This window comes from Protopterus annectens, chromosome 12.part0 (genome assembly GCF_019279795.1).
Source record: "Protopterus annectens isolate FY-2018-M chromosome 12.part0, PAN1.0, whole genome shotgun sequence".
NCBI lineage: Eukaryota > Metazoa > Chordata > Ceratodontiformes > Protopteridae > Protopterus > Protopterus annectens.
Window position 1 is genome coordinate 409,699,319 of NC_056746.1, and position 24,739 is coordinate 409,724,057.

Below are 24,739 nucleotides of genomic sequence, written 5' to 3' on the forward strand. Positions count from 1 at the left end.
AAGGTCTTTGGCTAACAAAGTTCGCAAATGTCTGTAAACTAGGAGCCATAATCAAAACTCCTAACGATGTGGACATCCTACAAAAGGGCCTCACTGGGACAGATGCCTGGTGTCAAAGCCATGGCCTCAAGCTCAATGCCAAAAAGTGCATTGTCATCCCCTTTGGTAAAAACTCTATACCCATGAACTACCACATAGGCAGTTGTCTACTTAATACCGAAAGTGTGATAAGAGACCTTGGGACACAGTTGGACAGTAGTCATTCCTTTGATAATCACATCACCCCAGTAGTCAGGAAATCCTTCTACATGGCATACCTCATCACAAAAGGTTTCCCATCCAGGAAAAAAGAGGTCATTGTTCACCTCTACTCATCACTCATTAAACCCATTATAGAGTACAATGCCCCCTTTGGTATGTATCTCACAAGACATCGACAACAACTGGAAAGGCCACAGAAATACCTCACAAAGATGATTACTGGCCTCAAACAGATGACCTATGCAGACTGTCTCAAAAAACTACAGCTTTGCTCTGTCACATATCACCTACTCAGAGGCGATCTCTGCCTAACATACAAAGCTATGTCAAACTCAAAGCTGTTGGACATGCTCCACTTACAGAAATCCCAATCCCTCCAAGCTATATGCTCTAGGGACCTAAATCTGGTCACCACAATAAACAGAACATGCTGTAGGATTGATTCCTGTCCCAGAGACTCCCCATACTCTGGAACAAACTACCTATCTATATCAAACAAAGCTCCTCATTAGCACTCTTCAAGAAAAATCTTGATAATTGGATGGGAAATAGGAAATTCACCCCAGGGATTGCTTCTGTGGCTCTGCTCGACAGTGGCACAGGAAAATAATTTTCTTGGGTGGTGAAAGCCAGGGTACCTTTTTGGCTAGGCTTATATAGGCCCTAGGGCCAATAGCCTAGTACCTACCTATGAACCTATGAACCTATATCTGTTGGATTTTTAAAGGACAAAAAGCAGCAGAAACTAAAATTAATTAATAATTTTACAATTTCTTCTACCAAAAATGACATAAAATGGAATACATACTTTACATAAGGAGGCAATCTTCTTGACATGATATTGATTTTCAAGAAGGATTTTTTACAGTGGACTTTTTATTCTCATAAAATGAAAATGGTTTACCTTTTCTTTTTTTCTTTTGCTGCCTGATCCCACTGATATAGTTCTATTTGGATCTAAATAGAATATTTCTTTTGAGCATGTTTCTAACACTTTTTTTAATGTTTTTCAGTTGCAATTGCTTCAAGGGAACCACAATTCCTCCATACTAACAATGGCTAATATTCTTCTTTTGGTAAGAAAGCAAGCATTCCTGCAACTGCTAGACTGGGGAACAGAGAGGGTAAACCATTATGCAAAATCAAGAAAAGTGATTACTGTTACTAGGACATCAACTTGTAGAATCATATGCATTTTATTAAAATCTATTTGTTTGTTTATTAAATGGCTTTCAATAGTATGGAACATGTAAATTAAAGGATATTATTACACAACATGATTTTAGATTATTTAAATGAGCCCAAAAAAGTTCTTCGTATTCCATTGCTTCTGAAGAAGTCTGTTTGTAATTAGGATAAAAGTGCCAAAAGTTGATCAAATAAAAGCACAAGACAGTTCTGTTTTTTTTTTTTTTTTAACCCGGGTTTGAGGTATTTGGTTATTTTGGTTTATGACAAAAATAACACTAAATTACAAACAATGCATAAATATGTGTTTAATAAGCTAATTCCCTGCCATCATAGGATTTACTATGTGATTTTTTTACTTCTTCTGATCTCTGTAGACAAAACTGTCTACAAGGTAATTGCCGAAAGTACATTTGAATTAAGAAAATGCTTTTTTTGAAACTTTCTAAATAGCAGCACAGGATATGCAGGGTGAAGAAAAAATACATGGTTTAATTTCAAAGGAGCAAAGAGGGGGCAATGATTAAAATGAAAAAGTTTATTTAACAATAATGATGATTAACAGTCTGACTGCTAGTCTAATAGGTATAACTTCTGATTAGAAAAGGGTGCTACAGAGTTTTCCGTTTCTAGTTTATTAACCATAAATCTCCATTTTTTATTTAGTTGTGCTTGGAGTCTGTGACATTGTTTGCTACCAGTAATCTTTGGGGTCTCCTATTAAAAACTGCGTTTTCTGTTAGACTGGTGGCAAGCTGGCTACCAGTGTTTCAGCTGTTTTAGTCTGTTTTAAATGTTTTAGTTTTGTCTGTTTCTCAGGTTTTTAGTTTATACCTCATATCCTTAGTTTTTGAGAAACTCAGTGACCAATGAGAGACAGCTTTCTTGGGTTAGTTTATTTGTTTTGGAACTAGTGGTTTGAAGAAGATTTATGTTGTTTCTAGTTACTGCTTAGCACCTGTTTTTGTGAACTTGTCTGTATGAGTACACAAGTATTACAGATACACTGTTCTGTACGAGTACACAAGTGTTACAGATACACTGTTCTGTACGAGTACACAAGTCACAAGTGTTACAGATACACTGTTGAACTACGTGTTTGGTGTTTGCTTATATCTTTGTGTCTTTGGTGCTTTAGCAAAGGTGGTTGATATTATTGGAAGACTTGATGACTTTTGTAAACATCTTCTCCACTGTTTTATGTCCATTTTGTTTAATGAGACTTCAGACTTTAGTGGAACTTTTTCAACTACGGACTACAAATTAACAGCATACTTTACTCAGCATTATCTGATATCAGATTTTTAGCAATTACAGTCCAAATTTGCCAAATTATCAAACTGAACTGACCTTAAATCAAACTGATCAATAGAAGGTACTGTCCTGCATCATTCTGTAAGTGCTGGATTCATTTTGCTTCAATATTTTTATTGATATTACTATCAAACTTTTGCTTACTTTGAATCCTATGGTTTAACTTGGGGACCTGAGTACTGTTGCCTGTTTACTGCTGTTTAAGTCTTGCATTATGTAACATCTCAGCTCTGAATGACTAGTTCATCGCTTCATTGTTCTGTTTAGGGCTGCATTCTGGAACTATACAGTACCTGGAACCCATTTTAAAGCACAGCTTTCTGTTTTATTGCAAAGTTTTGAGATTTTTGGATTTTTTGTTGAGAATCTATTTCAGCTTTTGAACCTAACTTTTATTTGTTAATTTCATGGAAAGAAATAGTTTAGTCTAGCTAGTCTTAGTGCTTTTTATTAGCAAACATGTTTGTGATGTGAATATTATTACAAGGATTATTAGTATTGTTTTGTTACACCTTTATTTTACTCTGACTATTTATTGTAAATAGCTCAGACTAGCTGCTGGCTTTTCACTCTTTTATTATTTATGCCTAAGCTTAACCCGTAGTGGTGGTGCTGTGGGAGTGTTGTCGCCTCACAGTAAGATGCTGTCCGGTTCGATTCTCAGCTAGACCGTCTTCTGCATGGAGACATGCGTAAAGGTTGTGCATCAGGGCTGGTAACTCGGCACATAAAAATCAACTACCAATCATTAGCGGACCGAGTTCCACTGTGGCGACCCCTAACTGGGAAAAGCCGAAAGACACAAACATTATGCCTAAGCTTCCTTTAACTATTATGTGACATTGTTTGAATTAGAAATAAATAAAAGGCTTTGGCCTGGTCATTATCATTTCCCAGCTAGATCTAAAAATTGTGCTGATGCCAATATGTTTCCTGTATTATTCAGCAGACAGGACTTCATTGTAATAGACCTGTTGTTAGTTAATGTACTTTAGTAACAGTCCCTGCTTGTAATTTATACTCTGACATTTCAATATGTGCAAGTTACTTTAATGCTTGTTCCACTAGAAACAAAGTTACTATGTTATCTGAGTTAATTTGTGCTAATAATTTAGTTTTGTTACTAGAACATGTCTTAATGGCAAATAAGACTTTCCATCATTTTAGACCTAATCATTCAGTGGGTGGTGGTGTTATTATTTATTGATACCTTAAAATCTAGACACATTAAGATTGGGTCTACAAATACTTTCAAATTTGCTTATAGTTATGGCTATTCTTTTGTTTTTGTTATTTAATGCCCCTCAAATAATTACAGATGATTTTTACACGAATTTATCTCATATTTTAACCCACTCACATTGGTTAATAGCTGGTGTCTTTAATATTAGAGTAGATGAAACCTCTGTGGATTTTGTCAAATAAGTGTATCTATTATGAATGGTTTAGGTTTTTAGTAACATATTAATTCTCCCACCCATTTTCATGGACACACTTTGGATCTAGTTTTTCAGTTTGATGACCGAATTTCTGATTTTGATATTTGTCACGTTACCCAGTCTGATCATTTTCTCATTAGAGTCAGTAGTACTTCTCCAAATTCTTGTCCCCCTGAGGTATCTCTTACTTTTTGTTGGAAAAGTTCTACCATTTCTTCTGATTCATTTATTTCTGCTATTCATGTTTTCAATAACCGTGACTACTGATCTTGAAGCATTTATGGCATATAATACTTTGTTAACATATTCGGTTGACATAGTTGCCCCTGTTCAGATGCTTGTAGTCAACTTAGTTCCATGTGCACCATGGTTTAATTCATCTCTTCTTTCACTAAGAAAGACTGGATACAGGACTGATCACTGGTGGCAGGAAACTGGTATATTAAGAGAACAAACTCACCCTTGATAACCACTTTGCTCATTATCAGTCTGACATCTGCCAGTCCAAATCAGCTTATCTTTCTAAGCACGTTGTAAATTGTCCAGTTACATTATTTGAAGTAGTGGATCGTCTTTTAAACCCTAGATATATTAACATCAGGTGGCTTTTTCTGCTGGACCGTCTTTCAAACCCTAGATGTATTAACATCAGGTGGCTTTTTCTGCTGGACCGTCTTTCAAACCCTAGATGCATTAACATCAGGTGGCTTTTTCTGCTGGACCGTCTTTCAAACCCTAGATGTATTAACATCAGGTGGCTTTTTCTGCTGGACCGTCTTTCAAACCCTAGATGTATTAACATCAGGTGGCTTTTTCTGCTGGACTGTCTTTCAAACCCTAGATGTATTAACATCAGGTGGCTTTTTCTGCTGGACTGTCTTTCAAACCCTAGATGTATTAACATCAGGTGGCTTTTTCTGCAGATGAATGGGAACTAGCTCCACATTATTATTCCACCAAAATTGCCCTTATTAGATCTTCTTTAGATAATTTTGTTTTTCCTTTTTTTCTTTTAGTGTTGTTTGAAGGGAGGAATGTTCTCATCTTATTTGGAAAGAGTTTACGGTTCCTGATATCACAGACTTGTTCTGCTTCATCTCTAGCATGTGTAATATTACTTGCTCTTTGGACTCATGTCCATCTCAGTTTGTGGTGTGGTGGCATCCCTTGAGGTCATTGACCCATTAATTTATGAGGTCTTCACTACCTGTCCTAGGCTTGGTGTGTTCCCCTCTAGTTCAAAACAGGCATTAGGGACTCCAGTCTTTTAAAAGGTAGGTTTAGATTCAGATGACTTTAATAATCATTGTCCTGCCTCAAACATCCCATTTCTAGGGAAGGTTTGAAAGTAATTTACATTCAGATGGAGTTATTTTTGAATAGCCAGACCATTGTTGACCCATTCCAGTCTGGATTTAGAGCAAGACACCGCAGTGAGATAGCTCTTAATAGAGTTTTTAATGACCTCCTAGTTGCAAGAGATCAGTGTTACTATTCTGTTTTGGTCCTCTTAGATCCATTAAAGGCATTTGATTTAGTGGACCATTCTATCCTTTTAGATCAATTAGAGCACTATTGCAGCCTTTCTTGAACTGTCCTGGATTGGTTTGCTTCCTTCTTATCAGGCCATACCCAGAGGGTTGCTTCAGGGGTACATTCTTCTGCTTACTTTGCGGTTTGTGGGGTTCCCTAAGGCTCTATCTTTGGTCCATTATCGTTTACCATCTATTTCTGCTAAAAGATGTTATTCAGTCCAGTGCTTTGCAGATAACAGACAGCTGTACCTCTTATTACCACAGGATTCTTTGTCAGCCCTCACTGCCTTTTCTTATGACCTGGTATGTTTCCATTATGGGATTATCAGTAATATGCATAAACTCATCACCTCTAAAACAGTAGCAATGATAATCCATGCTACTCAGAAAAACTCTTTCCTTCTGGTTTTGTCACCAAATATTTCTTATTGCAGTGACAAACTTAATTTTGAATCCAAGGTGCATAATCTGGATGTGATTTTGATGACAGGCTGACATTTAATGATCTTATTTCATCTGTCGTCAAATCTTCCTGCTTCCTTCTTTGGAATATCACCATCATCAAGCACTTTATTCCTCACAATGGTCTTCCTGCTGTGGTCTACACTGTGATAACTCTGGCTTGGACTACTGTAATTCTGAAACTGCATGTTTACAACTAGTGCAAAATTTTGCAACCTGTTTACTTTCTGGTGTTTACAAGTATCACCGTATCATGCCAATCCTACAACACATGCATGGAATTCCTGTAAAATACCGAGTAATGTGTTCTTTGTCTCTCCCTGTTTACGCACCATGTGGTACATTGGGCAACGAGCACCTTTCAGGTCCTATGGGCTCAGATTGCTAGTCCAAGGCCCAACCCTCCTCGCAGGGTGCATCACTCACATTCACACACACACACACACACACACACACACACACACACACACACACACACACACACACACACACACACTCATGTCTAGGGCCAATTTAGAGTGTCCAATCTACCTACTGCATGTCTTTGGAATGTGGGAGGAAACCGGAGCACCCAGAGGAAACCCACATGAATACAGGGAGGACATGCAGACCGCACACAAAAAGTACCCCAGCTGAGAATTGAACCAGAGAACCTCTTGGCGTGAAGTGACGATGGTACGCACTACACAACGGTGCCAACTCGAGTAATGTTTAAGATCCTTATTCTGGTTTAGCTCTCACTTTACAAAGGACACTTACTTGTTTACAGTCCTTCCTGTCAACTTCCCTCCAGTTCATAAGATCCTCTTGTTATTTCAACCTATAATTTGGACTCCATTGTTTTTTCCACTTTTAGGTACCAAGGCCCTGTTTCATGGAATCATCTTCCTGGTTGACTTCAGGAAATAACTACTATAGCAAGTTTCAAGAGCACTCCTGAGTCCCAAAACACATCTGTTTGATGTCACTTATTCATGAATGGTTATAGTATAAAAACACATATGTTTGATGTCACTTATTCATGAATGGTTATAGTATAAAAACACATCTGTTTGATGTCACTTATTCATGAATGGTTATAGTATAAAAACACATCTGTTTGATGTCACTTATTCATGAATGGTTATAGTATAAAAACACATCTGTTTGATGTCACTTATTCGTGAATGGTTATAGTATAAAAACACATCTGTTTGATGTCACTTATTCATGAATGGTTATAGTATAAAAACACATCTGTTTGATGTCACTTATTCATGAATGGTTATAGTATAAAAACACATCTGTTTGATGTCACTTATTCATGAATGGTTATAGTATAAAAACACATCTGTTTGATGTCACTTATTCATGAATGGTTATAGTATTTTTATTCTGCTTGTTTTATGTTATTATATGTGATTTGTACAATGCTTTGGATCAGGCACTTCAATAAACTGGAACTTGAAATAAGGGAACCTGATGAAGTAGTGGGAGTTCATATTCTACAGCAGGTAGAAGTACGCCCTTTGTTACAGTATTTATTGCTTCGGGTATTCACAGTTGAGAAATTATGTGTCTGTCACAATGTTTTTAGTCAACAGCAAACATAATTAAAGTGTGAGGGTGTACACTTAACAAGATGGCAGTCACCAGCTGACTAGCGGTTTCTTGTGTGTTAGTGTGTCACTTTCTTGTGCATGTAAAACTTCTGACAATTTTAGTTTTAGAAAATTTTTTGTATTACTTTAGCATTCACATGCAGCATATCTAGTCAGAATGTTATAATTCATAGATATTTTTAGTTTTTTACAGCTCTGGACTTCAGACGCTGTACTCAGGCTTATAAGTACTCTGAATTTATACCACTACCCACCTGATTAACTGCTCACCTGGTTTTGGTCTTCTGGCCTATCTTCCGGTTTCTTTTGCCTGTTCACTACCTTGCTTTGGCTTTTTCCCACACACTGTTTCAGTGCACAGCAGCCTGCTTGTTTCCAAGTATCACTGAACTGTTTCAGCAGCAATACAGCATTGTTTTAGCTTCTGACATCCTGCTGACATTCTGTTCCAGAACTGGCATAGCATTATATAGATCCAGGGCAGCCTGCTCCAACATTCTTTCAGTGTTGTGACAGTCTGTTGATAGCTTGTTTCCAGTTCTGACAATTGATGATTGCTTTCAGCATTATTACAGTACTTGAAAGCATTCTTCACGGATTGATCCAGCACTGTTCCAATATCTGACAGTGGGACAAATACTGTCTCTTGTGGCATTAGCTTGTTTTTGCTGGGAGTTATTCCACTTGCCAGTAGTATTTAGTCTGGTGTACCAGGACATTTATGAACTGCAAAAGGCTTTTTTACGGGTTATATTGCATAACTGTTATGTGCAATTGTGTACCGTGTTTCTGTGTACTGCCCTGAGGCTATGAGAATTTAACAAATGCTGACCCATTAACTTGAGAGCAGGAACAATGATCTCACACTTCTGTTTGATTTTAACCCTTTTTTGTCTTAATCTGTCAATTAATGTAGTATGATTAGAGGCAAATCATGATCTTGAATCAATTTATTACACCAAAAAACAAACACCAATAGAACATATAATAACCATATTGTAGTTCCATTACAAATAACACTGAAGATAAGTGTGTTTCTGCTTATTGTACCTCCACAATCCTCATTCATGAATTAAAACTAAAAGACTGGCATAAATCCTTCTGTAAAATGTCCACTGACTTTCATTCAAACTTCATTAAAACACTAAATCTCACAATGATTAATTACATATACCAAGAAATGGATACATGTCAACCCATTGATAGCACTTTAATCGAGTGCTGTCTGTCTGACAGCAAAGATGGAAAATAGTTTTGCCAAACCTTGGAGGTAAGTATTTTTTCAGGGGGGCTAGGCCCCTGCCGCACCTCCCATGTCTGTTAACACTTTACTCTTTATATTGCGAAACTTGGGCACCCATTTGTTCCAGAGCTTCTACATTCTTGTCCCCTTAACTGTGGATTTCTTTGTCATCAGCAATTTGAGATGCCAATATTCTAAGCTCATCTACAGTAGGTATTTTAGTCCAGTAAGTCTTAATGTCGACATGGGCTGGAAAGCTTTCTTGAATTAATCTCCTTTATTGCTTGTTGATGATTTTACTGTTTTTTTAAATTGTATTTATTTCTCTTTTTTTTTTCAGTTCTTCAGCTGACTGCTTTTTCTGGTTGTCCATCTGTTAATTGCTGATTTTTTTGTTATCATTTAATGGTGCTGTTCCTTTTTCTGCTTTCCCTCAGAAGGTTTTATTGATCAAGGTGCTATGAACCAAGAACCTTTGTATAATCATGAACTTTTATTAAATAATTTCTGTGTGACAGACCAGCCATTATTTACTTATGTTATTACTTGCTTTTTTTTGCTTTTAAACTTAAAAAAAAAAACAAAAAAAAAAAACCTCACAGTTGTTGACCAAAATCTAAGTCCCCTTTTAAAATATTTTTCAGCCTAACACTTTGCTTTACTACAGGTCCCACCTTTGCTTACAGCGCTAGGTGTGCTAACCTCTCCTGATAATACTTTCTAGGCACAATAGCCTTAAGGACTTTATCGTGTTAGCTCCTTCTAATCTGTCAAACCTCTGTCACCATCTTGCATTAACAAATTATCTTAAAATGATCCCAGGTTTCTACTTACTCACCTACAATTTCTCTTAATTTTGCCTTCAGAACTTAGTACACCATTTCTTGAACTTCTTGTTACCTAACATAGAAAGGGGGACTCACCAGTGCCTCTGAACATGTTCTTCAAGTGTCTCTTCCAAAGCAGCCATCACTCAGCATGGTCTGACCATAGTAAGACTTTACCTTGTACACATGCTCCCTTGCAACATAATGTGTATCTAGTTTGAGCTATGCTGCAAATCTGATGGAGTAATAAGTAATGATGTTATCTGTCCTCTCTTGTTTGCTACTCGACATACTCATCCACTTATCCAAATAAAACTACAATACACAGAAAAGAATTTCTCCATAGTTCAAAGTACCACTCTTCTAATGATGCCATCCACATCCATTATGTGTGAAACCATGTTCCATACGTTCACATTAAAGCTGATAAATTGCTGAGAGCTTACCTGTCTCGCTATGATTGATCTCAGATCTACATAATTGACTCTAACATGGATGTAAACACTGACAATAGTTAAATACTGTCACCACCCACCATCCCTTATCTCCAGCAAACCTGCCTTGCCCATTTTCACCCTCCCCCCAATGCACTTACTGTGGAGAAAATGTAAAAAAATGTTTTTGTATGGAGGTAATGGTAGGCTTTTTTTTGTTTTTTCAGTAAGGCACGTATCCTTTACCCTTTACTGTATTAGACATCCATCTACATTCCAAGTAATAGCAGTTAAAGCACTAAACATGAACAAATTTAAATGTACTTAATTTCTTGATCTAACACTGAGAGTCTGGCTTACATTAAAATCTGTTATGGCCTCACACTGCAAGCTGACTCTATTATTGTTTTCTTAGGATTCGCCCCCCCCCCCCCAACTCTGATCTTGATATACCTACCCTGCCAGTTAATAGCTGAATACTAAAATCACTTTTCTTTTCCAACATTATTTATTTATTTGTTTGTTTGTTTATACAAAGGGGGATAAAGGAAAGGAAAGGGGATGGGAAAATGAGAAAGAGAAAGGGAAAGATAGACAACTGAGCTGTCCAGAAATAACAGTCTTATGCCAGGAGTCTTATTTTTTGCAATTCCTTTGAAAACTGCAAAGGCATTCAATAGTTTTTGACTCTGTCTCTCCTTTTGGGGTTGGTTAGCAATTGCTTCTCTCTGATGACAACTCTATACTTTAACCAATGGAACAAGAGAACAGAAATGATCTAAACCTGGACCTGCCTCTGTAAACACTGTACTTCTACTTGGTAGCAGCAGTTTCATATACACTCACTAATTTATTTTAAACTTGATCCTTTTACTTTGGTATTCTCGGAGGAATGGCAGAAAGGCACCTGTCTTCTCCATCTTGTTTCCATCAAGTGATCATTCTCCAAAAACTACACAGGTACATCGCACCTTTCATTTTATTCCCAGTCTCCAATAATAAACAAGGCATCCTTTATCAAGGCATAAGTCTTATTGCTATTATAGGTATGAGCCTTCTCTGGCTTATCTGGAAGGATGATGCAAGCACCATATGCATCCTTTCAAAAAAAACTCTCCAGCAGTCCCAACCAATGGGCTAAATGCTGTTGCTTAAAGAAGGCACAGTTTTGACCTTCCAACCGTTCAGGCAGAAAGTTACTGAAAACTGTGCAAACCTGTATGAAAGAAATGAATAAAGGACTCTCTGCATTTTACTGATTTATTAAACTGTCAGACAATGTGTAACAGAGACTAGTCTCAATCTGCATACTACAGGTCTTCATCTCACGGCTTTATTTATGCATTTTATATATTTTAAGCAGCTACAACAAATCCCTGCATACATGACCAAATGAGACTTCTTTTACCAGGAAGCCTTTCATGGATATTATCGGAATGGAAATGAGCAGTCTGTCAGGCCTCATTTATACTATTTCAGTCAGAAACTGAAATATATTCATTTCTTAAAAATAACTGCCTTTATCTTTAACATTTAATCATGCATTCAGTAAGCAAAACAGAAATAGCCTTAGATACATATCTTGGTAAGATACTTGCTAATAAACATCTCTTTTTCAAGGCCTTTCATGGTTTAGCTGTGCTAGCACTATATATATAATATCATTCTTAAACATCAGTGTTCATGCATTTCCTGAGTCAACTAGCTAATACATGCAGATAAGACCCACACTGCTATGTTATCCTTTTAATACAAAAGGGAGAATTACTGTCTTACACAAGATGGAGTCAGGGGAATTATTTTATATTTTATATAAAGTTAACAGTGGCCTGTGCTCAAAGTCCATCTGTTTATCAGCTAGCTAGCTCCAATTTCACATTAAAATTTACACTTTCTTTTAATTGCTTATTCTCAGACTACAAATTGGCAATGGCATCTGAGTGTTCATTTAAGGCACAGACCACATCACTCTATTTCACCAAAGATTTTGCTGTAAAGTCATCAAGCTTTGAATTTACTTGCTGAAATTGAGACAGAATCATTGTCTCCAGACTTGATGACTAGGGCCAGCCTTAGTCAAATTGAACAAATTTGACCCAGTAGGGCCCTGCACTAACCTATGAAGAAAGAGTTTACCGGAGACACTACAACAAAGTGCAAGGCATTTCCTGCTTTTAGACTTGCTTTTGCAGTAGCTACAAGTCCCATTAGCAGGATGAACTACACTTCCTATCATGCATTGCACTAGTGGTTAGTCTGGTAATTTAACACTGCAGTTTCCCCACAAGATTTTGTGCTCCCATGGTAGACAGTTGCTCACCAGGGTTTTCCTCCCCAAAACTGAGGTCAGATTAAGTATTTGGTATTGTGTATCACTCAGTTACCATCACGGAAGACGATATGCTGTGTTTTCTTTTGCTCCTCTTGCTGATGTGGGTATGTAATAGGCTTTTAATGAATATAATTGTAAAAATAACTGTGGAATACTTAGTCTTAGCCAATACTAAAACAGATACTAGCAAGACAAAAACTGAAAAGATGGTGTGATGTGAAATAACTTTTGAAGCCCGAGACTTGTGACAGAATGTTACCAGTTATATGGAATGTCAGGGGACACACTTGTTGCAGTTTCAAACAGGAAAAAATAATTTCAGTGAAATAATAAGTATGTGTTTGTTAAGTGGAGGCTAAGAGATGGGAATATATTAACAGGAGTAGTTTGATTGATAGTATATATATACTGCAGGGATACAGCTATTTCACAGTTAAATAACAAAAGGGACTAGGAGAAGAAAGAAACTTAATGACAGAAAATGCTTGGCGTGTACTGAGTGAGGCAGAATTTTTGTCGGATACCAAATGGGAGGTAGGAGAAATAGACACTTAAAGAAAGAAAAGGATAGAATTCAATATAATAATGGAAAAGAATATCCCATCCCTAGTAAGAAGGGTGGGAACGATGGGGCTTTACGTTATCCTGGCAGGCATTATAAGCCTGTAGATACAAATACTACAATTATTTCCATGCAACATGAACAAGATGATGTCCCTTTAGAATACCCTCCACTGCAACTATCTAAATGGTTCAGAAATCAGGGGCAGGTCTCAGTACAACAGAGGACCTGGACATGGAATGCATGGCCGACCTACCAGAGCTACATGAACAGTAGAAGAGGAAGAAAATGTTCCCAAGCCAACAGCTGATGACTGCAGTTTCTGTTAATAACAATATTATTTTGAACGACCAAGGGGACTTTAAAATATACAGTTATAGTGATTTGAAGTAGCTACACAGCATGCTAACTTATTTGATACAGGGTACATGTTTGTGTCCTTGAGAAGGAATTATTGGCCATTCCAATTGATATCAAGTCTTTTACTAGAAAATTGACTTTTGATTATTTTTTTTTGATTATTGGAATGGGTGCTCTGTAGCTGGGGTATTACACAGAAGTAGTGTGTTTAATCCCCCATTGCATCTAATAATTCAACCATCCAAAAGGATATGTGAGTGTGATATCAGGATGGATTTAAATAAATTAAAAAAAAATCATTGGCACCCTGATATAACATGACTAAGAAGGAATGGAAATTGTTGGTCAATATTTGTTATAATAAGAGTATCAGGTTGATGAAAACAGATACGATGGGTGGTTTACTGATCATGAATCAATGTGGTTATATCAGTACGATGAATTCTTTGTTGTATGACGTGTCATACAGGGACATCTTAAGGAATGAAATACTCATTTCTTATGCTATGACAGACAGAATGTTATATTACATATCGATGCAGGGTCAAATTATTTTTTAATAATTAATAAGTCATTAATCCCTAGGTATACTCTGTGTAAATAACAACACCATAATACTGTGTAACCACTCTAGGTATACTCTGTGTAAATAGCAACAGCACAATACTGTGTAACCACTCTACGTATACTCTGTATAAACAGCAACAGCAAAATACTGTCTAACAACTCTAGGTACACTCTATGTAAACAGCAACAGCACAATACTGTGTAACCACTCTACCTATACTCTGTGTAAACAGCAACAGCACACTACTGTGTAACCACTCTAGGTATACTCTGTGTAAATAACAACACCATAATGCTGTGTAACCACTCTAGTTTTGTTTCCTTTTTTATAACTGAAATACCAACTGTGATTCTTAACCTCACATGTGTATTGTCATCTGCTGCTAAAACCACCATTTATTCTATATTTTTATTTTATGCAATTTTTTTCTGTTTACTCTAAAGTTGTAAAATTATATATTTATCTATTTTTTTTCTTTTTTGAACGTATGTTAATTTTTGTCATTTTTTATAGCTTGTCTCCTCAGGTCTCCACTGAAAATAGGACTTAGTGTCAGCTGGACTAACCCGGTTAACAAATGACAAATAAATAAAAATAAATAAATAAATTACATTAACTCTACTATTGATTTTTTATGTTCACTAATGATTGCTCCAAAAAAAGGTTATACTATTTAGATGCTGAAATTACCAAATATTTAAATTAAAAAAATCCAATATTATCACAAGCCAACATATTTTATCTCTACACTGCACTTTGAGTTGCCATCCTTTTGATCAGAAAGAAACCCTTATTAAAAGGTGATTCATTCATTTAGCTTGAATTGTTTCTGAATATGAAAATTGTCTTACTGAATGTCAGAAATTTACAGGAATGTTATTTTAGAAGACAGTACCCTGTGGAGTTTGTGAATGAAATATTTGATGAAGTTCGTGCCATAAGGAGATTATAATCGGGCATGCTGGTCATTTGATTGTTAATAACAAGACCCCAGAGAGGGAGACATTTAATAAAGCTTTGAATACCACCTATAGTGTAGACCATGTGGCTATCCATGCAGGTATGGATCCATAATGGTGATCTGTTGGGTAACTTAGGGGAAAGACCCACACTAATATTCAGATAACTGTCTGAGAATGAAAAGGGGTGTAATTAACTGCGGTAACTATCACCAGTGATCTAGGAGTTGATCAAGTTATAGTCAAACTACTGGGCATTATAACTATAGGCCCAGGGAAGTATTTTGCATCATGCAAACAGTGAAGAACTGAATCATGTTCAAATGGGATGCTAGCAAGGGGAATGCCCCCCCCCCCACACACACACACCACCACAGCCATTCTGATGTCTAATAACTTATCTCTCTCTCCCCACTTGCCATAAACACAGTGTCAGTGTGCATACTGTTCAGAACGGCTACAGAAGGTGATGAGAAACATATACAAGAAGAAACAAGGGTAATATATGAGTATGTATAATGGAGTTAGACATTTGTATTTCTGTTTTTGACCTCCCAAGTCTCCCTACAACCAACAAACCAATTTCCACTGCCTCATGTGTCCTGTAGTTTCTGACATCTGAAAGCACTGGGTATGGGAGGCAAAAGTTTGGGCATGTGATGAGTGGGACACGTGGGACGTGAGGAAAGAGCTGGGGACTGTGATGAGTCAGCATCTTTTGCAACATTTCATGACTCCAGTGAACTTCCATGAAATCAGTATGGTGTACTTGGTGTTGTCCACAGCACCTGCAAAACACAGTGGTGTGTGTGTGTGTGTGTGTGTGTGTGTGTGTGTGTGTGTGTGTGTGTGTGTGTGTGTGTGTGTGTGTGTGTGTGTGTGTGTGTGTGTGTGTGTGTGTGTGTGCATATGTATGTGTGTGTGTGTGTGAGTGTGTGTGTGTTTGTGTATGTGTGTGTGTGTGTGTGTGTGTGTGTGTGTGTGTGTGTGTGTGTGTGTGTGTGTGTGTGTGTGTGTGTGTGTGTGTGCATATGTATGTGTGTGTGTGTGTGAGTGCGTGTGTGTGTTTGTGTATGTGTGTGTGTGTGTGTGTGTGTGTGTGTGTGTGTGTGTGTGTGTGTGTGTGTGTGTGTGTGTGTGTATAGAGTGCTTAGTTAATGAGTCAGGTTGATGGTCCACATCTGTTTTAAGATATTTTTGACAACAAATAACCTAATAAATAAATAAATAAATTGTTTTGATATTAATACACAGTAACAACATATATTCTTCATATCTAATCTTGAAATAATCTTAAATCCATGGGACCAGTGGGGGGAGTGTGTTTGGGAGTGGGGGTGTGACTAATTGGTAGAGGGTTAGCTGGAGGCCTCATCAAAGTGGTCCAAATTGGGTCCCCAGAGCTGCTATGTATTGCAGTGTCAATGATAAGTCCTGCTGTCGCAGTACAACTGTCCAGGCTGGGTATAGATGGGGTAATCTTGGACAATGGACAACTAAAGGCCATAGTAAGTCAATGAGAGCTTTTCTATGTTGGTTTGAAAGTCTTATTTTTCTCCTTATTCTTTTTAATTTTCTCTCTGGAGTAAGTCATACAGAGTTAAAGAGACTTAATTTGCAAAAAAGTTTTCTTAATTCCATATTTACTTGGTTTTGTAACAGCTTCTGCACAAAGGTGTCAACAGCATCTTGGGAAACCTATTGTTTGTTAGCCAGCCTCCCATTCCAGAAGAAACTCATGCATGCCTACTTTTGTATATGATTCCTCCTAGCCACTCAGGGGACTTAGCCAAATGACCCAGGTCATAGCTGGCAAATATTTATCTCTCTCTCTCAGTGTGTGTGTGTGTGTGTGTGTGTGTGTGTGTGTGTGTGTATATCTATCTATATTTTTTTTAACAAAAGTTTAATTACATGAGGCCTAAAACTTGCTTAGTTCCACAGAGTAGTCATAATTGGGAGGTGATCTATGCCTGGCATGTAAGCATCCTTGGATCCAGCTCTGATGGACCTTTTGCACATCCACAAAATAAACAGCATCAGAACCACTAAAACCAAGGATTTAAATTGTACTTGTGCCATAAATAAAACATGTTGGTGAGACATATATGTGTCTCAGAGGATTCTATGCTCTGGAACAGGCTCCCCATCTATGTGAAGCAGAATCCATCCCTAACCCTATTTAAGCATAAAATTAACCAATGGATGAGAAGTCAGAAATTTGCCCCAGGTCTGGCCCCAATGGCTCTGATGGAGGCAAACAGTAATGGCCAAACTAACATACCCCCCACATAATTTCTTGAAACTTCCTAACATGCCCTTTCCTAATAAATACACAGGGTACATAGGGACACAATTGAGTTGGATCGCATGGCTAGGCTTATAAAGGCCCTGATGTTTGCTAGCCTGGTATAAACCTATGAACCCATTTGTTACTGTGTACTGGTGGGTCAAACCAAAATGTAAAAGAAATAGAAGTATATTTCTGAGTTGATTATCTGAGCCATTGTCATTGATCATCAGAAGCAGTTTGTCCTAAGTCAGGAGCTATTTACATTTATTTGCTTTTTTTATATACTTGGAATCTTACTAACCAAATTTCATGGTCCATAGCCTCAAGCACCTCTTGTGGATCCATGTTCAATTGTCCTAATGTTTAAGAGGCAAGGCAACAAAAGCTGTGTCAGTAGTTTAATGCAAAATATTAAAACACTATGATTTCATGATAAAATCTACAAATGAATACCCATAGTCTTTCTTAATATTCTATAACTTACTTAGAAATGTCCCCATACCCATTCAGCACTTGCTGAGTGGAACATTTGCCATTTTCATCTCATATTCAATTAGTCTCTTTATTGCTCCATCATCTGTCACAGAAAACGTGTTTACATAATCCCTGCATGAAGTGACTTACAGACCTACAAAGAAATTATTTTCTTTGTAGTCCTTTGTGATAAAGAACCATAATGTTTATGTAGAAATTTTGTATACTGTTGAAAAATATTTCCTGAATTGGTGGTGTATTTTGTAAACAAATATTCCAAATTTGGACATTTTCAGTCTTTTGCCCTGACAGTTTCGCCCAACCCTTCTTCCTCCTTACCAAGGGGTCTTTTAAATACATCAGTCGTCTGTCATCCAGGGTAAACCACCTCTTCTTAAAGCCTTCTGTTTGCTAGAAAAACAAAAGAGAATAGGATGATAAACTGAGGCAAAAAGAACAGTTCTTTAAATGTTAGTCTTTAGATTATGTACCAGCAGCCAATAAGTGGTTAAAGGCAACGAGATAAGGAGAGTGGTACAGATTTGCAGCTACTTATAGTTGAAATCAGGAAATTTAAAAACATTTGTGTTAGAAAAAATTCGGATTCATTTATAGAGGTTTCAATGCAAGGAACACATCTGTACTTCCTGCACAGTTTCTGACTTGCTTCACTGTATTGTACATAATTGTTATTCGCTGCATGACTACATATCATCCTGACATTATACAGAATAATTAAATAATTACATATGTGTGTACATGTATGTGAACATGTTAATCACAGTTTCATAGGTACTTACTAGGACATTAATCCATGAGGATCTTTAGAAGTGTAGTCATACATTCCAATGAAGCTTTCAGCCCTTATAGTTTAAGTATGAATGACCCACAGATGAGCAGAACATTTACATGTTGTCCCTATCTATAAGGGACAAGGGTGCTAAACCAGGGGTGAATTTGTGGATACCCATCCATTCATCCAGATTACATCTGAACAGTGTAAGAGAAGTACTTTGCTTTATCTGAACAGGAAGGCAATTCCAAAGAAGTCTTATTCTTTATGATACATATCTATCCCCCAACATGTTCTATTTATGTTGCAAAAGAGATTTAGATCTCTTGAAGAGATGTTTATGCCCCATTTGGAATTGTAAACATATAGTAAGTCTGATAGGATAGGGTCTGCTATGGCTCTGTACTGGAGACAGTGATCACCTCACAGTATACTTTATGAATCATCTCTGTTTATCTATCTATATATACATACAGGTGTCTGAAAGTCCAAGGATCATAATCACAGTCCTTAGGACAGCAAGAATTTACATACAAATAAGGACAATATACAGTTGTCATACCACTACAGTGTCATGAAACAGTCTTCCTACTATGAAACAGTTCTCTCAGGATCCTCTACAGATGCAAAGGTTATAAATCTGCTCTAGATCAGGGTACTGGGATTTAAAGATTCCTTGCCAATTTCTGAGCCTCTTGTTTACAGTTATTCAAATTCAAAGTTCATCATAGGCCAGGATTGACCCACCATAATGTGAATTGCCTGTCCTGGGCAGACAGCCCATGCAGCAGGTTTGAAATAAGGTTACAAGCTGAAGGGATCATTTGTAGCAGAATGTGCTGAAGTATGTGTGAACCAAAAGATGTTACATGTGAATGTTAATATTGTATCAAAAACTACAATAGTGTATTTGTTGTAAAGCACTTTTCCTTTAAGCAGGAATGTTTCTTTACTATAGTAAACATGTTTTTTATGAGCAGACAGAAACTTTGCTATATCAGCAAGATAATGAAGCAATTAAAGCTGTATAAAAAGCGGGCCTAGGAAAGTCCCTGCAGAGTGATGGTTGCCCAGTTTGGAGGGGAATTTGATATCCAGAGCAGTGGCGCTGGAAGAGAGACATCAGAAGGAAGGAAGACCTGGAAGAACACATGAGAAGGAATCTGGAGATCCTTTTGTTACGTGATTCCAGAAGTCAGAACTGCTGACAGGCTCAGATGCAGAGAGACATCCTGAAAGAGACTGTAACCCAGCTTATATACGACTGTTTAGAAGGAACCATCCGTGAACATTTGCTAAGTTGTAAGATTTATTTTGGAAAAAAACATCAGTTTTTACATTTTTGTATATTAAACCATTCTTCTTTCTAAAACTGTTGTGTCTCTGCTGCAGTTAGTGGTTCACAGTATCTACTTATCAGTGTGTGTGTGTGTGTGTGTGTGTGTGTGTGTGATAGATAGACATGCACTCACACGGACACACACACACACACACACACACACACACACACACACACACACACACACACACACACACACACACACATACTACACATGCACATTTGTAACAGAAACAGTCATAATGTCTATCTATTATGCCTGTACGTCTGTCTAATACAGTTAGTGCTGCCCTTTCTCCATATTTCCTCTCCTTTCCCACTGTACTTCTGTCCCTCCTGCCACTTAACCCACCACTTTTACCTTGCAATCCACTTGTAACACTCATTCCATTTATACACCACTCGTTCAACCAAAAAAGCGTTTACTTCTATATATTTAGTCTCTAATATATGCCTTCAGTCTGAAGACTATGACTTCTAAGCTCCCACACCCCCAATACATTCTTCCTTCTCATCTGCAGCAGCTAACATACTAAACAGCACTGATGATATAGAGCTATATCAGATATATCGTCTTGTTTTGAAGACATCTACAGTAAATCTATGTATTGCCCTTTGTGTTTTTGTGTATTTTTTTTTAAGCTGACTAGTTTTAATCTGGAAAATATGCTTTCAGCACTGTCATCCACCTTTTGAATCATCTTAGGCTGTATGGCCGAACCATGAAGGCATGGATTCCTAGGAAACATATCTGTCTTGGCACTACTTGTATGGAAGCAGGGTTCATGTACTGGAATTACCAGCCATCACCTTTATTTCTTCATGCTGGAAAGTGTTTTACACTAAATGAATGTTCTTTTTTCCCTTATGACTGTGAGTGCAATTATATAGCTGACTTTGTATTTACTCTCCCCCCACACCCAACAAGGCATCTGTTTTGTACTGGTTCTCAATAATTTGCATGTAAAATGAAGCAAGCAGGTATGTAACTAGAGAAGAAAGAAGACTGTAGTGCAAGAAGAGGCATAACTGACGTTAGTGTAACTGCAAAATGGCCTTGTAAAATCTTGACCTTAGGCTACGTGATGTAGCCAGAGTATGAACTGGACAACCAAAAACCTATTCAATGTTTCAGTAGCAGTGTATGCCTTTCTCTTGTCACATTTCCAAGTTTAAAGTACAGAAGCTAAAACACGCAATGTAGCACAAAAAAGCCACCTTATTTTCTGCAGAATACAATTTAATGAAATTATAAAAAAGCAAATGCAGCTGTTATTATGCATATTATATGATAAGCCCGCCAAACCTTTGGTCCTGTTTTCTCCATGTAGCCTTCCTTCAGATAATTTCTTGTTAGCTTTGGTACCAACTGGAAGCACAACAAAAGAAAATATTATAGAGCTGAAATATAAGAGTTCTCAATGCTGCATGCAAACTGAGTTATCTGCTATTTTCAGTTTTTAATTAACAGAATTATCTAGACACATACAATGATTTATTATTTAAATGAACCCATTCACTGGTTTAAAGACAGCAAAGTGCTTTTAGAAATCTTTATTCTGAAAACTACAATCTGTTCAAATCAGTTTGTGTTACTTCCTGCCCAGCACATTTATGTAGATTAATCAGTAGAAAGTAATATACTGTAGTTTTGTTAAAAAGGAGCCTTTATATTATACTGCAGCACAATTATTTAATATGACCACTTGTTCCAAGCCAGAAAGACAACAACCTGAAGCCAAATCAAGGAAAGGAAATATTGTCTGGGAAGGAATACAGATCTACTAAGAAAAGAATAACATTATGCAATCCAGAAAAGATAAAATGTAATTAACAGGCAGATACCAGCCTAACTGCCCTTGTGGGCCATTTTAAGCCTAACCAACTCCCTTTCAATGGTGAGAATCAAACCCTGTACCTTAAAACCTTAACCATTATGTCAACTCCCAAACCTAATTCCAACTCCAAACTCAGTTTATTGCATTTCAGTGTATTCTGCATTTGCTTCAATATCCCATTAGAAAATCTCAGCTGTGTCCAAAATATATTTGAATCTTTGAGCTTAACAGTTTGTTTGTTTTTTTTCAACAACAAATCACAGCTAAACATAGAACTTCAGTAACACTTGAAAAGCTGCAGCACAGACTCATTTGATGATGTTAATGACTAAGATGTCAATGGCTCAAGTCTCTTTCTAGTTACCTGTCCAAGTCTGAGAAATAACCCAGGATGTTAAAGCCTACCCATGGCCTGGACCACTGTGTTTCTGCTCAGCTTTCTTTCTTTTCACGATGTGAGGAATTCTTTATCTGATTACAGAATCAAAGACCTCTCAGCTATGCCTTATTCTCAGGGGCTTCCCTACTTCTGATTTGTAACCTGCAGCCTTGAGGTATAAGCCTTTGGATGAGATAATTTATTTATTTATGCACTCATGCATGCATGTATGTATGTATGTAGGTATGTGTGTGTATGTATGTATTTATTTATTTGTTTGCCTCTAAATACCAGAAAAGCCTAACTGGACATAGACACTTCAGTTTCGGCCTGGGAAAAAAAGTACCACCTTACATGCATTTGTATGGGCAGTTAACATATGCTAACAGTAAAAATATACTATATAACACTGAGCTACAGATAACTTAACAGAAGATCACCATGGTACGCACACCGTGTAGAATTTATAGCATGTTAATATCACACAAATGTACAGAACATTCAGCATTATACATAGTCAAACTGCAATTTTAGTACACAGGCAGCAGACAGTTGACATGAACATGTACATAGTCAAACTGTAATTTTACAACATGGACAGGAGACAGTCAACATGAACATGTACATAGATACACTGTAATTTTACTGGACAGACAGCAGACAAGGCATATGCATATTTTATCCATACAATTATTCACATGAGACCTGTAAACAAGACAAAAAGTGTTAGGATTTTATGATATTTGGTTGATTTGGCCACATAAGGGTGAGATATATAAAAGGGGTTGTCACAAGTGCAGGACCATTTTCTTTTAATAGGTATGGTTTTACTGTCTGGAACAGAGTTCCACACTTTATCAGTGTATACAGAGTATAACCAGTCAGCATTGTGAGTTTTAGATTCTGATTGAGCACAAAGTGTTGATTATGTGACCATAGTTCTCTCTGTAATATCCCATGACAGTTGTTTCAAGAAGAAGAGAATGTTCGCTAGTGTCCTGGTCAAACCTCTCTCAGTCAGTATGAATACCACCTCAGATCTCCCCTGAAAATGGGCCATGCCTAATATTAGATACCTGGTTGAAAAAAATAAATAAAATAAAATAATAATAATAATAAAATTTGTAATTTTTTAGAAAAGAATGCTGACTACTATCACTTAACAGCATCAGCAACTGCAGATGTAGAACTTCAAATTTCCATAAAATGCATGTTATTTTTCTTCTTAATAGCTTTCTAAGTGACTGATACAGATTCACTTACATACTTAAAAGCAGATTTCATTGAAGACAGTCATGAAGTCTAGGGAATAAATGGTAGAACTGAATAGAGTCTGACAAGTTGAAATTTGACTGAAATTAACTCCACCAATCACTGAACTCTTTCTTCAGTGTCAATAGCTACCTCTGACTTAGTAATAAATAAGTGTGGTGTCTGTGTGTGTGTGTGTGTGTGTGTGGGGGGTGCTCACAGAGATTAGAACCCTTGGATGGAGATATGGAAGATTTGGAATCTCCCTCCTCAAGAACACATTACAGAGGAGTGCCTGTGTGTGCATTAGAGTGGTGTGTGACTATGACTGTGAGTGCAGACCTGGTGGATTTATGTTTTACAAAGGCCAGTTTGGTGAAAGAGACTTTATTGTCCAGTACCGACAATGGATGATACAAATATTTAAAAATGCACTTGATTTGGTAACTTTCTACAATTCTTACTTTTATTTCTCTAAGCATTTACAAAAAAAGCACATATATTGCTGTTATTATTGTGACAAGCCGTCTTTACCCAGGGGCACAACTAAGGAGTGTCAGTCCTCACCATTGTCTCCAGTAAGGGAGTGTCACTAAAAGCAGGGGATAGAAATATATAATTTCCCCTAAGAGTACACTGGGAACAGATTCCAAAACCTGAAACTGGACTATATGCATCATTCCAGGTCCCCAAATGGGTCTCCACACTAAACACTACAGAACACTGTGTCCCAGTTCTAGGTATCTGGCACACACACTTAAATGTCTGATATTCACACATAAATACACTCTTGGTAAAGACTGATGCAGATTTACCTGCTGTGTTTCTTTGCCCAAATTACAAGTTAATGGCTGCCACCAGTCAAATACCACAATACCCTTCAAACGAGGTGTTCAATCCTATTGGGTAAAATAGATATTGAAACAAATGGTCGCCTGTATCCCAAGCAGTAAGACTTTTCAGAGTGATCCTTGTGTTATCACAATAAGCATAAATACTCTCAAGTTACTAAAAATATTAACTAAATAACTAGACAAAACGAGAGGTAGTAAACCATTTAATAATAAATAAAATGAGTTAAAACCTTTAAATACTGAATAACTGATTCCAAAAACATCAGAGTTTCACACACAGGAAATATGAAAATAATACTCTAGGACAGCTTTCACATTGATTTTAGAAAACCTCTAACTAGCTGCAGTTCCCTGACAATATGAATTTTACTGTCCCTATCTAATCTAAACAACTCAGCAAGGCAAGATTATACTCTTACTTCTGCAAGGCAAG

General features: G+C 37.1%; 1 protein-coding gene across 3 annotated transcripts in view; it reads right to left on the bottom strand.

Moving 5' to 3' along the window:
- ADAP1 (ArfGAP with dual PH domains 1) overlaps nucleotides 1-24,739 on the bottom strand; it is a 1,397,730-nt gene that overhangs the window by 56,264 nt on the left and 1,316,727 nt on the right. For all 3 annotated transcript variants that reach the window (XM_044089521.1, XM_044089522.1, XM_044089520.1), the window contains 2 exons: nucleotides 21,291-21,353; nucleotides 18,192-18,263 (listed from right to left, as the gene is read on the bottom strand). In XM_044089521.1, coding sequence (XP_043945456.1) covers nucleotides 18,192-18,263; nucleotides 21,291-21,353 — 135 coding nt within the window. The remainder of the gene's footprint in view (nucleotides 1-18,191; nucleotides 18,264-21,290; nucleotides 21,354-24,739) is intronic.